We start from the raw sequence: 18,401 nt of genomic DNA, 5'->3' as shown, positions 1-18,401 counted from the left end.
TGGTGGTGGGTGGGTGGTTGTGTATTTATTTTCCAAATTTTCAACCTAAATTTTTAATGTAATAATTATTATACATTTACAGTAAAGGTGCTGCTGACATTTTGATTGACAATTGAGACAGCTATCCGTTATCAGTCAAAAATCCAGTTTTGTTGGCTTTTTTTAGTAAGTCAAATAACATGGAATGTTCTTAAAAAAAAAAATTTGCTACGCATTACGTTCATTTTTTTGAAACAGGTGAAATAGTCATTTCTGATTGCGCAGGATGTCTGTATAATTGTTTGTATCCTGCTCTCACCATTTCTCTTCTCTTGCTATTAACACTTTGCACTTGGAAACTGAACTCACATAGGTGAGTAAGCATTATTATCCTCATCTTACAATTGGGCAAACAAAGGTACAGAAAGGTGAAATGACGTCTCCAAAGTCACCTAGCGACTAAGTGGCACAGTCAGGTATACACCCCAGGTATATTGAGTTCTTGTGCTGTGGTCTAATCACTCCACAGTGCTACCATCAAAATCAGTCACTAGATTTAGCTCCATAATACTACAGTAATATCGTCAGTACTCAAACAATTATTTATATTGGATAGTATAGTATAAAGATGGTACAGGACTGTATGCACTGAGGTTTCGACCAAGAACTTAATAATTGTGAATTCGGTTTTATAGAGTCTGCATATAAATGGCTCACATTATTATTGAGACAAATAGCTTAATAAGATTCCCAGGCAGTTCTGACCCTCATAAATAAGAATGCTATCTGTGGTTGTTACACTGCAGTAGCGAAGATAAAACCTGCGTGAGCTATAGTTCCTCATGCTTTATATAAATCTGATCACCATCTAGAGCTAGGAACAATTCTCTTCTCACTCTCCTCTTATCTGTGATATGGCATTGGGCAGGTGGGATGGGTTGGACAGGTTCATTTGAGGGAGATTTTTTATCTTCTTCTGAAGCATAGAAGTGCTGGTACAATGCCCACTGAAGTCAGTGGAAAGCTTTGGATCAGTCCATAAGGCTACGTATACACTACACGCCAATTTCGGTGGTGTATACAGTACATGGAGCTACGCATGACAGTGTGGCCTTTCCCTGCTGCCTCCCCCTTGCCAGAGTCTTTCCCTGTGGTGGGGAAGGGCTTTAGCCAGCAGGGAGCTGCCATAGCCTTTCCTTGTTGCCACTCTTCCCTTTTACCACCACCACCCCACACACACATTGAGCTTTTCCCCATTGCTGGTGCCTTTCCCAGCTGCTAGAGTCTTTTCCTGCGGTGGGGAAAGGCTCCAACAGCTGGGAAGCAACAGGCCTCTACATGGTTTGGGCTAGTAGAGAGCCACGTATAGTATGTACTCGGGTACCCTTCAGATGTGTCTTCACTCTAGTTGCCTAAACTGTTCCTCACAGTCTACACTGAGACTTAACCCATGCTGGGTGCTACCTGAGTACATACTCTACATGCTGCCAAAAGAAGCATGCAGTATAGACAGCGTTTGTGAGTATCTAGTGGTTAGAGCAGTGGTTTAGGAATCAGGACTCCTTGTCATATATTCCTAGGTCTGCCACTGAATCTCTGATACTTTCGGTAGTTCACTTAACCTTATTATATTTGAGTTTACCTCTCTATAAAATGGAAGTTAGATGCCTTGCCCAGGCTTCATTAATTAGTGTTTGTAAAGTTCATTGAGTTCTTGGGTGAAAGGTTCCACCTAAATGCAAAAGAACTATCCAAAATAAGTCACTGCTGGAGATAGAACTGACTAGATGAACCATTGGTCTGTTGTACTATGGCAGTTCCCATGTTATTAATTTAGGTCCCAAACTTGCAAACACTTAGGCCTGTATTTAGCTTTAAGCATGTGCACAAGAGCTTGTAGGACTTGGTATTCATGTTAGTATAACAAAAAATACATTACTGTATATTTCTTCTTTGTGTTTTTGTTTTGATTAATTAGGCAATAAAGAATTTCTTTCATTCCTGTGCTGGTTGGTGCGTTGTTACCTTCATTCTGGGAGTCTGTGACCGACACAATGACAACATCATGCTGACAAACACTGGCCACATGTTCCATATAGATTTTGGAAAGATTTTAGGTCATGCACAAAAATTTGGAAGCATAAAAAGGTTGGTACCTACAATAACCTTAAAGTTTAAACAGTGTTTTGATAAAACTTCAGTATTCTAAAACATACATGAAAATTGTAAATGAGTCTTTGCTTTTTCTCCCATAATCTCTAGAGGTATCATACATATCATGTTATAGCATTCTTAAAACCTTATCAGGAGAGGGCTGAAAGAATTAGTAATGGGATATGGAGATTTTCTCTGTTAGGTCAGTAGTCTGAGTCTGATCCAGTTCAGCAGTGGCCAGAAGTAGTTACCATCTGATGGCTGGCCTATGAGAAAAGAGTTCCTGGTCTCATTTCTTTTTCTAGTGGGCAGGTGTCTATAGCACAAAATCAATCCCATAGCTGGATGTAATTGACATCCTTCTTGTCACTTTTAGCATAGAGACCAAACACTGACTGGGCATGCAGGATCAACTACACTCCCACCCATAGGGTGAAATCCTGGCCCCGGGGATGTCAATGGGGCCCATGATTTACACCCAAGTATTGATCCCAACTAGTCAGAGTTGAGTTATTGTGTGGAAGCTCTCACATCCAGGCTGTACATATTCTGTGGATAAGTAAGTACTTGCCATACCTATTCTAGTTCCCTTCTTGACTATGAAATTATGAAGGGATGAATTAGGATGAAATTATAACTAGAAGTATGCATAGACATTTCAGTACACCCCAAACCTGACACAAATTGTTTAGCAGTATATATGATGGATAAAAATATCTCCCTGGCATTGACAATCTGATTGATGTGTGAAGTCCTTCCTTCACTTGTCCTCAAAATCACCTGACCCATCCCAGAATGAATCCGCTTGAGTTAATCATTCCTTTTTTTTTCTTGTCTTCCAGCATATTAGACAGAAATAAGTGTGGGCGTACTGATATGAAGGAAGCTGATGGGGCTAATTAGTTCTGAACCACCCAGACAAAAGATTTATTTGCAGTGTTCAAAATCATTGTCAGTCATTCAAGGAGCTCCCTTAATTTTACCAATTTGCTGTGGAAAGAATAACGCACAGTAGAGTCACAAAGAGACATACATATACACCCTGAGTCAAGTGCTGCATCTGTTACTCAGCCAAAGCTGCCACTAGAGTCTATCTGGAGCTTACTTGAATGGTACTTTTGCCTGAGGGCAAAATGATTCAGGAGGGAAAGATTTGGCCCCTGGAGTGCAGCATTAGGCTCAACACCCAAAGTTTAGACAGGAATGCTATAGCTATTATTTTTATTATATAATGTAGTGATATTATACAGCTGTGTTAAATCTAGAAGTACCATTTAAAATAAGTCATTTATTTAAATAGCAACTATTGTGTTCCTTTTCATCCATGCAAATATTTTGCTCTATTTTCAATAGATTCTAAAGCTGTACAACTTGTGACTCATTCACGCGTCCTTAGTAGGAATAGGACTTATATTTTCTATAGGCTGTAGCCACTAGGGAGCGATATGCTTATTCCTTGCCCTCTCGCACACTGAGTAGGTCTGAGAAAGATGGCTGTAATACACATGAGCATTGTGTTTTCTTCATCAAATGTACTGTCTGACAGATAATAGTGACACAAGGGTATCAGACTTTCATCACCCACAAAGTGAATACTTGATGCTATTTGCATCTATCCATCTATCCGTTCCTTTTCCACACACAGACCTGAAGCAGTTGACTTGTTAGCCCCATGTTTGAGTAACCTTTTAGTCAATTTTTAGCTCAGTACTCCAAAAGTTATCTGCCTTTTGACCATGCCCCAAATCAGTAATTCAAGTTGAATCCCTAAAGTGATGCCCACAAAAACAACATCAAACTTTTTTAAAATCCTCAGTACTATATTTGTGCTGACTCTCTTCTTATGCTTTGTTGTTTAATACAATTTATATGCATTGTAGTGAGGTAGCTTAGGCAACTTTAAAGATCAGCAGCATCTGATCTTACAAATCCTTACATCACACTGTGGTCACATTTTTCTTCAATGCACTTATAGCAAAGGCTTGCAGGAAAAGGAGTCCCCACTCTATTGTGATTACCATACTCTGGTCTTTCTTTTCTTAGAAAAATAACTTGATTGCTTACCACAGATATAAATGCCCATTGTGTATTCTCAATAAATGTGTGTGGCGGGGGGGGAGGGTGAGATTAGCAAACTCTTGTCCTTCAGAGCATCATAAGCAAATGCCTTCCACAGTCTTCTGCAAGTAAGAGTACTCTTTTTACTGTAAATAAACTGAAAGATTTATAGTAGCCTGAAGAATTATGTAACACGCTATGCAGGGCAAAGTCTCTTTCCATTCAGTCCACTCTCGACTCTGAAAATAATCCTTTGAAAGTAATATGATTCAGACAGACATGAGAATTTTCAGGAAAACATTTCTGTTGAAAATATAGCAAACAGAATTTGGCGATGGAAAGGGATCAATAACTGCCCCAGTCCAGTATCCTCCTAATTAAATTTTATGTCCCGAGTCTCTCCATTTAAAGCCCAGCCCTGCACCCATTAAAATCAGTAGAAAAGGTCCCATTGCCTTCAGTGGGATTTAGAGAACATTCCTGCCTTAAAGAGCTTATCGTCTGTCTATCTGATCTTTAAAGTGCCATGCACACCGGTTATGCAGCAGAAGTATTAAATAATAGACACTGCTAGTGGCAAAGATATTAGCAACTAGTGCTTCAGAAGGGTTGGAGGGGAGACTAATACTGTATCTAGCCAATAGTATAATGCTGTGCTCCAAAGGAACATTACTTTTTGAGTCCCATAGGAGATTTACAGACCAAAACATGAGATTTCATTATCTTTTATTTTATCTTACAAAGCTACACATTTTGTTAGTGGTAATACAATTACACACCTTTCTTTAATCTAGCCACGAGGCAGTGAATTCCACAGAATTCAAACAGTGTGAAGAAATAATTACCCTTTATTTGTTCAAGAATTCCTGTAGTTTAACAGTATTGACTATCCTGTGTTCTCATTTTGAGGGAGGCCTGTACTCCCTGCCCCGGTTGAGGTCACTAGGGGTGTTCTCTAAGGATAAGTCTACACTGCAATGTGTACCCACATACTGGCTTGTGCACATGTGATTTCATATTAGCCACGCCTGCCTCCAAGAGTCCATACTACAGACCCACACATGTCCCAGTATACCCACATCTATTCTGACACAGCAGCTGCATGTGTTTAGCGCTAGAATTAATGAGGGTACTTATATCCCAGGGCTCTTAGTCCTTCACCAACAGGAACCATTCTAGCAATTGGTGTTTAGTATATTGTGGGAGGACTTGTTTGTCCTTCCTGGATCCCTGTGCAGATGTGGTTTTAGCTGAGGCACACAGGACAGTGTAAGAGGAAGGGGTTGATTTTTTTTATTTTTCCGGTTCTAACCAATTCCTCTTGAACTCTTCTGCTTTGGAGGATTAGGTAATAAAGGGTTTATTTAAATCCTGTGCTAGCTGATACAGTCCTAGATTTAGCAGTCTTACACTTCTCCAGCCATTTTCAGCACCTTTCTTTGTACTTTTACAATCACTGCTATTGATTAGGTGGCCATCTCAAATGAGATGAGGTAATCCAGGTTATACTATATTTTTGTCATGGCATAGTAATGTATGTGTAATTTTCCATCCTTTTTCAATGCACACAGTTGTCCTGTTTAATTGCTGCCAGGCACTGCCTATGTGTCTTCACCGATCTCCTCAAAGACCCCTATGTCTTTCCCATATATTAAATTTTGCTCTTCCTGTTGTGTGTTGTTTTTTGTTTTATTTTTTGACAATGTTTATTATTAGAGCTGGCTGAACATAAGAATGGCCATATTGGGTCAGACCAAAGGTCCATCTAGCCCAGTATCCTGTCTTCTAACAGTGGACAAAGTCAGGTGCTTCAGAGGGAATGAACAAAACCAGTAATCCTCAAGTGTCGCCCCTTCCCAGCTTCTGGCAAACAGAGGCTAGGGACACCATCCCTGCCCATCCTGGCTAATAACCATTGATGGATCTATCCTCCATGTACTTATCTAGTTCTTTTTTTGAACACTGTTATAGTCTTGGCCTTCACAACATCCTCTGGCAAAGAGTTCCACAGATTGATTCTGTGTTGTGTGAAGAATCCCTTTTAGAATGTTCCCATTGAGAAATTCTAATTTTCCATCAAAAATATGGGAAAGTGGGTTTTTCCCCACCCTTTTTACTGTTTTTCTGCTTTTTCCAGTTTGAGAAGAATAAGAAAGTGGGGGAAATGCCACTTTTCATTTATAAGAATAACACTTTGGTTTTAGTGTTAACACTTCAAAATGAAAGAGTTTCTTTATCATTAAGAGTGTTGCTTTAAAACAGAAAGAACCCTTTCAATGCTTTCTAATTGCTTTTGAATTAGCAAAGGTTGGAGAACAGTCAGAAAATGGGGGGAAACACAATTTCAAATGAAAAAAATGAAAATTCTAAAAGTTCAGTTATTTCTTGAATATTTTTATTTGGGAAATGTTTCAACAGAGGGGATCTAAAACTTTCATTTTGAAAAAATTTTAGACTGAAAAAATTTGTCAAATATTCAAAATGGTCTGTGAAACATTTTGTTTTAAATGCAAACCTATTTACTGATGGAAAACCTTTCTTTGGAAATTTTTTGGCCAACTCTGTTTATTACCTTACCTTTATCTAAGTTAAATTCTATCCTATATGATACTGCCAATCCCCCACTTTATGTAGATCTGGAGTTACAGTTCTTAGTTTTCATTAACCTGAAGAGTTTCAAGTCATCAGTCAACTTCTGCCACTTGCTACACCTGTCCTCCTCCAAAAAAACAAAGGCCAGAAACATGCAAAGACTTCATATTCTTAAATTTAAGTGCTTGAGTGGTTTCACGGAAGTTAATGAGGCTACTCAGGTGCTTAAAGTTAAGCATAAGATATGTCTTCGCAGAAGTGGAGTCTACATTTTCAAAAATGATTTTGGGCAGTTTCAGCTTTTTGGATAGGCCAACTTGAGACACCTTAAAGGGGCCCGAATTTCAGAGGATGGGTGCTCAGCACTTCTGAAAATCAGCCCTTTTTAGGTGTTTCAAGTTAGGCATTCAAAAGCACTAGTCACTTTTGGAAATTTAGGCCTCGTATACTGAGAAATATGAGTCCCAATACTGACTTTAGGGCACACTTATCTTTCTCCACTTTGAAGACTAGTTATTTATTGTTACTATGTTGTCTATGCGTCACCCAGTTATTAATCCTGCATAATACTTTACCCTTGGTTATTTATTTTCTTTCATAGTCTCTTATGGAGGGAACTCATCAAATGCTTTTTGAAATCAGAGGAAATTTATGTCCACTTGTCCCTATGTATCTATGATTTAATTTATTATTCCTGTGAAGTACCCTAACAGTTTAGAGAGGCACTTATTTTCCTTTACAGAAGCTGTGCTGGTTTGTACCTATCTCTTTTTATTATCCAAGTGTAATGTTCTGCTTTCTCCTTAATTACACACTCAATTGAGTTCCCTGGAACTGAGGTGAAGCTCACTGGTCTGTAATTCCCAGTATCCCCCGTGGCTCTGATTTGAAGCTGAAGCACTGCATTAACTACTTTCCAGTCTTCAGGAACAGTTGCTGTTTTGAGGAGGTTATTGTATAGTCTCATTAGTAATTATCTGGGCTAGAGTGTGTTGTTATTTATCGCCTTTGGAACCACCAGTGGAATTCCTTCCAGTTCTGGTCCAGCGGAATTCCTTCCAGTCTGGTGTTGTACTGCATGTGAGTTTGAGTGGCTCCATATCTTCCTCTTCGGAGACTTCTCTCTTTTTTTTTTTTTAAGACCACCCTGTGAATTCTTATCTAAATGCCTTTGGAACCAGGAAGTTCCACATCACAATCAACAGTAAATAACTGATGGAAAAAATATTGACCTATCTTCTGTGATCATTGCTTTTAATTGCAACCCGCCCTTCCACCACTTTATCCCATGTACTACTTGGGTATCTGTGATGGGGTGTGCTCCCCACACTGGCCCTACAAGAGCTGAATTAGGCTGTTAAGGAGGGAGGAGGGTAGGCTGGAGACAGCTAATTAGAGAGAAGCTCACCTATGCTGGATTATTCGGGCTTCTCCAAAAGACAGGAAATTGAAAGCAGAAGGGGATGCAGGGAGAAGGCTTCAGTCACTTCCTGGGAGAAGGGAGGAGTGCTTTAGGGCTACAGTGATAAGTTGTCTAAAGTTACTCCCTGGGAGGAGGGAGTGAAGAGATTGTCAAACTCAGAGGAGTGGCGAGGGCCAGGAGGTATGGAAGTGACTCAGGTAAAGGCAGCAAGGTGCAGGAAATTGGCCTTGCTGCTGTGTAGAGGGTCCCTGAGCCAGAACCTGGATAGAGGGTGGGCCCAGATTCCCCTGCCAGTCACTGCGGGAGTGGCACTGTGAGGCAGTGAAGCAGAGGACTGCCTGAGATTGCTAAAGAGAAGAATCTTGATGTGCTCTCCCTCTGGAAGAATAGTGACCTGGATATAGGGCTGAGTCACGAAGAGGACAGCTGCAGTTCCCGAGAATGAGAGAAGAGCTGCAGAGGAGAAACTGAAAGGGTCTAACCACTGGAAGGGGTGTCGGCCTGACTGAGTTAATCCCCAGAATCACCAGGAGGCGGTGCTATCCAGCAGGGAATAGAGCAGCCTGTCACAGTATTCTAGAGGGGCTATACTCTCTTACATACTCTAGTGCAGTGTTTCTCAATGACCAGACCAGTCTCCTTGCCAATCCCTGAGAGTTCCCTAACACAGAATATTAATATTTAAAATGTAAAGGTTTTTTTGTACTTGCATTTTACATCACAGCATTCATTCAATTATTTTTGAACATTTTAAATAAATTGACTGGGTTGGCATTGGTGCCCGTGATACTGATATGCAAATCACATTTGCATTCATTTGTTGGAAGGAAGTAGTTAACTGAAAGCAACAAGAAAAATTGAAGCCCTAATAAAAATTTTACTTGGCGAAACTAGACAATGTCACTATCAAAGCAATTACTTCTGGATCTATTTTTCAGAACTAACAAAAGTTCAGAAAAACATAACAGAGATGCGAGTGACTCCGAATATGATCAGGAAGAAGTGTTAGAAAAGGAAATGTTCAGCTGTCAATCAAAAATACGATTAGTTTTACATTTAAGTATGGGTTTGTTGCAAGTGAGGATGTAAAATGCCCGAAACCTCTCTATGTTATGTGTGGCACAACTCTGAGCAATGATGCTATAAAACCTTCAAAAATGATTTGACGCCTTGAAACTAAACATCCGAATTTAAAAGAAAAGCCAGTGGAATTCTTCCAACAGAAGCAAGATGAAGTGAAGGGGCAAAAGAAACTACCGTACAACACCATAACATCAAATAAAGGTCTGATATAAAGGCATCATAGCTGCTATCCCTATGAATAGCTAAATGCAAATTGCCATTTACAATTGGTGAAGAATTAATCATGCCTTCTGTAATAGATCCTTATCGTGAAGTCTTGGGTGACGGAGCTGTCAAAAAAGTGAATTGCATTCCACTGTCAAATGATACAGTTATGTTGAATCACTGATATTGCAGAGATCATCGAATCATAGGACTGGAAGGGACCTCAAGAGGTCATCTAGTCCAGTCCCCTCCACTAATGGCAGGACTAAGTATTATCTAGACCATCCCTGACAGGTGTTTGGAGATTTTTAAGAGCAGGTTAGACAATGAGGGAGATTCCACAACTTCCCTGGGCAATTTATTCCAGTGCTTAACCACCATGGCTGTTAGGAAGTTTTTGCTAATGTCCAATTTAAACTGCCCTTGCTGCAATTTAAGCCTATTGCTTCTTGCCCTATTCTCAGAGGTTAATAGAACAATTTTTCTCCCTACTCCTCATAACAACCTTTTATGTACTTGAAAACCTGTTAACATGTCCACTCTGTCGTCTCTTCTCCAGACTAAACAAACCCAATTTTTTCAATCTTCCCTCATAGTTCATGTTTTCTAGACCTTTAATCATTTCTGTTGCTCTCCTCTGCACTTTCTCCAGTTTGTCCACATCCTTCCTGAAATGTGGCATCCAGAACTGGCAGAATACTCCAGTTGAGGCCTAATCACCATAGAGTAGAGCAGAAGAATTACTTCTCATGTCTTGCTTACAACACTCCTGCTAATACATCCCAGAATGAAGTTCGGTTTTTTTTGCAACAGTGTTACCCTGTTGAGTCATATTTAGCTTGTGATCCACTATGACCCCCAGATCTCTTTCTGCAGTACTCCTTCCTAGGCAGTCATTTCCCATTTTGTATGTGTGCAACTGATTGTTCCTTCCTAAGTGGAGTACTTTGCATTTGACCTTATTGAATTTCATCCAATTTACTTCAGACCATTTCTCCAGTTTGTCCAGATCATTTAGAATTTTAATCCTATCCTCCAAAGCATTTGCAACCCCTCCCAGCTTGGTATTGTCAACAAACTTTATAAGTGTACTCTCTATGCCATTATCTAAATCATTGGTGAAGCTACTGAACAGACCTAGACCCAGAACCGATCCCTGCGGCACCCCCTCGATACGTCCTTCCAGCTTGACTATGAACCACTGATAACTACTCTCTGGGAACAGTTTCCAAACCAGTTATGCACCCGCCTTATAGTATCTCCATCTAAGTTTGTTTGTTTATGAGAAGGTCATGTGAGACAGTATCAAAAGTCTTACTAAAGTCAAGCTATACCACTTCTACCGATATCAAAGCTCAGTTGATAGAAAGCCGGTTTACAATTCAGTTGAATGAATCAACAGACTTTTCTATCGCAGCAGTTCTTGTTGTTTATGTGCACCTATGATATGCCTATGCCTATGATGGTGCATTTCACAAAGATCTACTCTGCTGAGAAGAACTGCCACAAAACACAACAGGTGCTGAAATCTTTTGTGTCCTAGATGAGTATGTGACAACATGGACTTCAGTAGGATCGCGGCATTGGAATTTGCACTGACGGAGCGGCCACAATTCATTTGTAATGGCGAGAGTGATGGAAGTTGCACCGACTGCTCAAGCAGCACACTGCTTCATTTATCAAAAGGTCTTGGCAGCCGAGAAATTTATGTCCTTGGTATAGTTGTTAAAATTGTGAATTTTGTGAAAGCAAATGGACTCAATTCTCACATCTTTGCTACAATGTGTGAAGAAATGGGGTCTGAACACCACCACTTACTCTCACACGCTTAAGTGTGGTGGTTATCCCATGGCAAAGTATTAAACCGAGTGTATGTGAACTTGAAGCCTTTCTGTCTCCTCTGGCAGCATACTTTCAGGATTTACAATGGCTCGCCAAACTTGCATATTTGGCAGAGTATGTCAGATGTCTTTGTATTGGCTGACAAGATCATGGCCTTTAAAAAAAAAAAAAAAAAAAAAAAAAAAAGCTCAAGTCTGGAAAGAGAAAGTCGGGTGCAACTATTATGACATGTTCCCATTTTTTTGCATTTCTGGCTATTGACGATAGTAAAGGTTTGGATCTGCCTCTCCTACCTAAAATATTGCATCCCATCTAAAATCAACTCTCCAAACATTTGAGGACTATTTCCCATCAGACTCTGATCCACAAAAAGGAAAGCAATGGGTTCATGATCCATTTTCCTCTCTAGAAACTGAGACCTCTCTGTCACTATCATTGGAGGAAAAAGAAAAGGAGTAACAAATTTTGAGCATAAGCTTTCGTGAGCTGTAGCTCATGAAGGCTTATGCTCAAAATTTGTTAGTCTTTAAGGTGCCACAAGTACTCCTTTTCTTTTTGCGGATACAGACTAACACGGCTGCTACTCTGAAACCTATCATTGGAGGATAAGTTGCTGGAACTGTCAAGTGATGAGGGTCTGAAGTTACCGTTTCATGAAGTGACTCTACCTGTTTTCTGGATCAAAGTCAGAAGTGAATACCCACAACTCGATGAATTCACTGTCAAAACTTTCCTCCCGTTCCATTCCACATACCCCGGCAAAATTGGATTTTCAATGATGACTGCAACAAAAACAAAATACTGCCACCAGCTGAGCACTGGAAAGATGCTCCAAGTGTCCGTGTCAGACATTCATCCCCAGATCGAAAGACTTGCATCTACAAGACAGGCACAAACATGTCCTTAACAGTAGGGTGAGTGAATGCATCTGACTTTGTAAATTTTTTTTAAACTAAATTAACTGAATTGTCTCTAGTGTACAAAATGAGGTATACAAAATTTGTAGCCAAAATTATTGGTAGGCTTCATTTGAAACAATGTTTAAAAATCAGGTTAACATTTTCATATCACATAACTTTTTGAACTGGATAGGTGCTGGAACTACGGGTGGCTTGAAGTGGTTTCCATTATATATAGGGTTTACAGTTTGGTTCAATGGCTCTCAGCACTCCCACTATCCAAATTGTTCCAGCGCCCTTATTGAACTGGACTTTATTTTAACAAATAGAACTGAAGTAATGGCCCTGTGTTGATAAGCAAGTAAGTAATGCCTTACATGCAATAGTACAAAAAAGAAAAGCCTGGCAAGAAAAAACAGCAAGAAATACCAGTGAAGCCCTGTTCATTTTTTTTTCTCTCAAGCGGTCCATGACAGTTTAGTAAGGCAGCAAGCCTTGGTCCCTGGTGTCAAAATGGTTGAGAAACACTGGTCTAGTGCATTTAAAGAATTCCATATGGCTTGATCTCGGTAACATTGTTTCTGCTTCATTCTGACTTTGCCCATTATCCTTATCTGGAAAATGTGCTGCAGTCTATTATAGATAGATGGATAAGACATGTCATTTGTGCAGAATTTCCATCTATGCCCTAAGGAATTCCTGTACATTGCCATTTAATCATCATGGTTTTAGTCTCATCTTTTTTTGCTTAATGATATACAGATATCCTATACCTCTGATATCGTGTTTTTTGAACAGACTTCTGTTATTGAATAGTCCATTGGCTGAGACCCAAGTGTTTTGTTTGTTTTTTTTCCCTACTATTCAGTTTATTTTAAAACCATTTTCCTAATAGCTTTAAAGTTTGCCTTTTGAAACTTCATCCGTGCTATTATCCATGGGGAAGTCACCCTTACAGAATATCTAGGTCATTTGTGTAGTGATCACTGTTAGCCAGCTGAACTCCCTCACTCACCTCTACATGTTACATCAGACACAGCTGGTAATAAACTCCTTGCCACCTGCAAAATGAGATGCTTTTAGAAAGCAATTATTTATGGTTTCAAGAAAACTGTGGCTAACATTTTAAAACATGGGTGTCCAAAAGTTATGTATTTAAATCTGTATTAAAGCACTCAAATAAATGGTCTGATAGCTCATTGCCAGCTCCTCAAAAATTGAGACCACTTAGTCGGGTGCCTAAATATGGAGTTATGGTCCTAGCTTTAGGCACCTAAGCTTGTCTAAACCAGACTCTGATGGTGCCATTTGATCAGTCTACATAAGAAATGGGTCTGTGCCATAAAGTAGTAAAAGAGACAATGATTGAAAAACATTCTAGACTTCTAAATCTTTAGATCACAGTGCATGTTTTGTGAGGTGTGGTCCTTTTTTTAAGGCTTGGTCCCTATTTGATGTGCAAGTGGATGAACCCTCTGAGAGAAGTGAATTTCGTGTTCAAATTTTGCGGTCAGATAACAGCATAGATGAGGGATTGTGGCTAGCAAAATGTCAATACATCCAACTGAAAAACCATTCACACATCTCTCGTGCGTTGGCATGTCCATTGCCAGCTTCCTTACTAGGAAAGATCATTCCAGATGAGTCCCTAACAAGAAAGATACCACAATGGCTTGGTTTATGCTAAGAAATGTAATGCTGTATAAACAGTTGTCAGCAATTGTGTTAGCTGTATTGGGTCTTAGCACAGTTTAACCAAGTGTATACAAGGATTTATAACATGTTCTGCATCATGTCAGCTAACCATGATTAAATCCTGATTTAACGAGCATGATTGTTGACCGCCATGTTCAGACGTGGTTACATCTTGTACCATGGGCCGTCCAGTGAGATAAATACTTCCCTGAATATTGGCCAGGACAGAGAGTATATACAATGTGGTGATCGCACAGGGAAATGTAATTTAAGGACATGTCTACCATATCTATATCTATATCTATATATATAGGCTTTGAAGTACTAGATTTATATTAGTAAATGATTGATTTCACTGTACACATGCAAACTGATGAAAAAATATTTCCATCTATAATAATCGAAATTAACAGATAAGTAAAGTAGGAAACATGCAGCTTGAGAACTTATAACAGTTTGATATAAGGCTATTTACTTGGTTTATTTTTACATGTGATGTTGTTAGAAGTCTTTAACTTTTCAAATTTTAACATCTACTGCCATTAAATAATTATTGTCTGACCCCACCTAATTTCCCTCGAGTGTGAACATTTAAATGGATAAAAAATATGCTTAAAAATAAACATTTATGAAAAATAAATGTCAACTTCTGCCAAGCCTAGGTATACATGTGTCAACTATTTTTTTAAAAAGGAAGAAAATATCTTGAATACCTTGAAGAACTTGCTCAATAATTACAGAAGAATATGAGAAACTACTGTTCTTAATCAAGAGCAATTTGCCTCTTGAACAAGGTATATAGTACTGGCTGGAAATCAGATCCAGTCTGGAACATATATTGTGAGTACTTCCAAGCTCAGTGGGATAGTTGCCATTGCTTTCAATAGCAGTAGGTTGGGATCCATATCTATAAGTCAATCAGGGTGGGATTTTCCAAAGCACTGATGTGACTTAGGAGCACAATTCCCATAAAAGTCAATGATACCTTTGAAAATCCTGTGCTCGGAAAACTACTGTCATGGATGCTAATATAACAACTTATATGAGTGAAACTAGGATTAAAAAGAGATTTCAGTGTAAAGGGCAACTTTTTTTCCCCTGTCTGTACCTCCAGAAGCAGGAGAAATGGTAGGAAATGGCCAGTGTTAAAACCAGGTTTTCTGGCAGACTGGGTACAAGCCTGATTGATGGCCCCTGCTCAGTTGAGGACTGTGCATCAAAACATAACACTCCTATTCTGAAGGGCCATTTCCACAATTTCTCCAGGCTCAGAACTTTCAGCCCCAGATCCACAATAATATTTAGGCGCCTAACCTCCAGATTTAAGTGCCTAAGTTCCATTTTTAGGCACCACTATGATCCACAAAAACCTCATTTGGCTGCTGCCTAACCCTGTAGGCACCAAAACTCTTTCAGCACCTAAGGTTTTGCAGTGAATATTTCCCTAGGTGCCTATGTTTCTGGCCCTTGGTATGCACACTGCTGCCTGCCTTTAGGCACCTGGGTGCCTTTCCCTCACCTAAGCCCCAGAGCGATTCATGAATCAGAGGAAGATAGGGTGTCCTCCCTCTCGGTTATGTGTGGGGCCTGATCGTGCTCACTGGTGGCCCAACTCCACACAAAACAGTGTGGGGAAAAAAGCTCCCTTTACCCAAGTGCTAAGGGCACTCACCTGGGATGTGGGAGAGCCCTGCTTCCAGTCCCCCCTCAACTTGATGAGAAGAAATTTGAACAGGGATCTGCCACCTCTCAAATTAGTGCTTTAACCACTGGGCTATGGGATATTCTGATAGGAGAGATTGAGGGAGACCCCTATTCACGTTGTTCCACTGTTAATTACATTATTGAACAATTAACTATTTATTGGGCCAGAAAAAGAGGGAGAATCATTTCATGGCCCAGTGGCTAAGGCACCTCTCCGAGAGATGGCAGATCTCTGTTCAACTCCACCCTTCTCATCAGGCTGAGGGGGAACTTGAACCAGGGATCTCACACATCCCAATGAGCACCTTAACCACTGAGCTAAAGATGATAAGGGAGTGTCTCTTCCTTCGCCCTGCTGTTCTGTGTGGCATTTGGTGGCCTCCGAACAAGCCTACTGGATCATGCCCTCATGAGAGTAAGATGGAGGTACACCTATCTTCCTCCAGTTCGCATGGCACTAGTGGGGATAGGTGCCTCTGTGCAGCCTGGACTTTGGTGCCTATCTCCCTGAGAGGGGTAGAGGTTAGGACACATCCCCTCATGAGCATCTCCCATTGGCTAGCTTAGGCGGGGAGCCACCTAGCTTGCTGGCTTTTGTAGATCCCATTCTAAGGTTCCTATCTCTCCCCATTCATTGTATACAGAGCCTAGGTGCCTCACTCAGGCTTTGTGGATCCCATTGTTGTCCCAGTGATTTTGTAGGCACCTAAAAGTTAGCTGTTGTGACAATGGGTGTCACAACGCTTATGTCCCTTTGTGGATCCTCAGGCCTCACTGACCTCAAAAGCACTTCACCGTGAGTTCTCTGTTTGGAAGCCTCCCAACTGTCTGTTGCAATAAATAAAGGTTTAAAAGAAAAAAACAAAAGCTGGGAGAAATCCCTCTAGAGAAATACATTCTGGTTAACTTTAGGTGACAGACTGTTCAAAACTCGCTCAATCATTTCTCTTCTAATGGGTTTTAATGTGCAATTGCTATTTGGGATACAGACTATTCTCTTTACACATATAGAGATATGTATATAAACCCTGGATAGTTGGAAGAATAGAGGTCTCAACAAGGTACGGGCCTGCTTTTTATTTCGCAAGAGTTTGCAATAAATAAATAGAAACTTGGAGCTGTCTGGAAGTTCTACACTTCTGTATTGTCTGCTTTAGTAAACAGAAGACTCAACTGAATATAGATTTACAATGAGCCAGAGACAATGTAACTGGCAGCTTTGGGGCTGATCCTGCTCCCATTGAAGACAACGGCAAAAATGCTGTTCACTTTGGTGGGAGCAGGAGTAGCTTTTGGCTAATCTACTAGCAAAATACAGAATGGAATGTTCAATCGTTTTGAAGGTTTACACAAAGTTTGGGGGGAAATGTGCATTTTATTGAACTGTGTTGCACAGATCTTAGTTATTGTATAGATTTTAAGTATATATTTTAAAGCTTTAAGAGATCAAATGCATTAAAATAACATAAAGGATATGACCATGACTTTGTCTGTGACACACACATTCACTGAGCTCGCTGTACACCCGGGCACCAGCCCAAGTATACAGTGCATAGTTCTGAGGTGCCATGCACTCAAACCTGCATAGTATAGAGACTCCCCAAAGAAACCTTACTTTACACTGCCCTAGTGCTGTTCGGGGTTCGACAGTGGTTGGGACAGCTTACAGTGCTGCAAATTTCCCTCTGGCCTTGCTTAAGTTTTCACTGACCCATGCCTACTTTTTCACTGATCCACATGAGGCATGCACTAGTGATGTTCACATTTTTCCCTAAGCAAATAGGGCAATCCACTTTTTATTCTTGCTTGGTGACTCCTTACAAAGAACTTGATAAGGCCTAAAGTAGTCAGTGGGAGTTTCTCTATTGAATTCAATAGACTTTGGATCAGAACCTAAATCCTCTGTGCTTCTGAACACATCCTGTAAACTTCTTGTATTTGATTGTTACTTTACAGGCTCCAACAGCCTGGATTATATTTGAACTGATGTAGATTTAAGAATAAAAACCATAGTAACATTGAATATTTTGATTATAAAAATGCTTTTTCATTTTAACTTTTGATCAGTGGGTGATCTGGTTCATTAATTCTATACCTAGTTAAGGAATTATGGAGTATTTGGATAATTCTTTGTATTTTAGACATGGCTTAGAGCTGCTGTTCACCCATGAGATCACTCAAAAATATTTTTATGCCACCCATTATATAAATACCCTTGTATATCAGACTACTGTTCTTAGTCTATCGCCTGTCTTATTCCCCCAAATTAACCTCAATCTTACTAAATACTGTATCGCTCTCCTAAAGTAGGAGATCACCTTTGTTATAGAGCTGATTTTGTTCACCTTTTTAAGTGGTTGCTTAAGGCAGATTTTACTGTATAGTAGTTCACAGCCTGTTTCTATAGTGTATGCAAAGTTTGTCCTTCCTTGCCAAACCTACAGAGCTAAGCACCTAAATTAAAAAATAATGCGGTGCATTATTTAAATAAGCTTTTGGCTTTGCAGAAGAATAAAAGATATCCACATTCAAACAGGTTTCAGAGTAGCAGCCGTGTTAGTCTGTATTCGCAAAAAGAAAAGGAGGACTTGTGGCACCTTAGAGACTAACCAATTTATTTGAGCATTAACTGAAACCTTTGCTTTTCGACTGATTGCATCTGAGTTCCAGTCACTCCTGCTGAGTGCTACTACTTATTCACAATTCAGCCTAGATGATTTTAGAAAACCCAGTGTGTATATGTGGGTGGCTGGGTGGATGGAGCAACT

The 18,401-nt window shown here is 39.9% G+C and overlaps 1 protein-coding gene across 1 annotated transcript in view; it reads left to right on the top strand.

The window, feature by feature from the left end:
• Positions 1-18,401, top strand: part of PIK3C2G (phosphatidylinositol-4-phosphate 3-kinase catalytic subunit type 2 gamma) — a 275,645-nt gene that overhangs the window by 162,980 nt on the left and 94,264 nt on the right. Inside the window, exon 23 of the mRNA XM_037916093.2 lies at positions 1,958-2,127. Coding sequence (XP_037772021.1) covers positions 1,958-2,127 — 170 coding nt within the window. The remainder of the gene's footprint in view (positions 1-1,957; positions 2,128-18,401) is intronic.

The sequence above is a fragment of the Chelonia mydas genome, chromosome 1, assembly GCF_015237465.2.
Source record: "Chelonia mydas isolate rCheMyd1 chromosome 1, rCheMyd1.pri.v2, whole genome shotgun sequence".
Taxonomy (NCBI): Eukaryota; Metazoa; Chordata; order Testudines; family Cheloniidae; genus Chelonia; species Chelonia mydas.
Note: the sequence above shows the minus strand (reverse complement) of the source record. Positions and strands in the feature narration are given on the sequence as shown.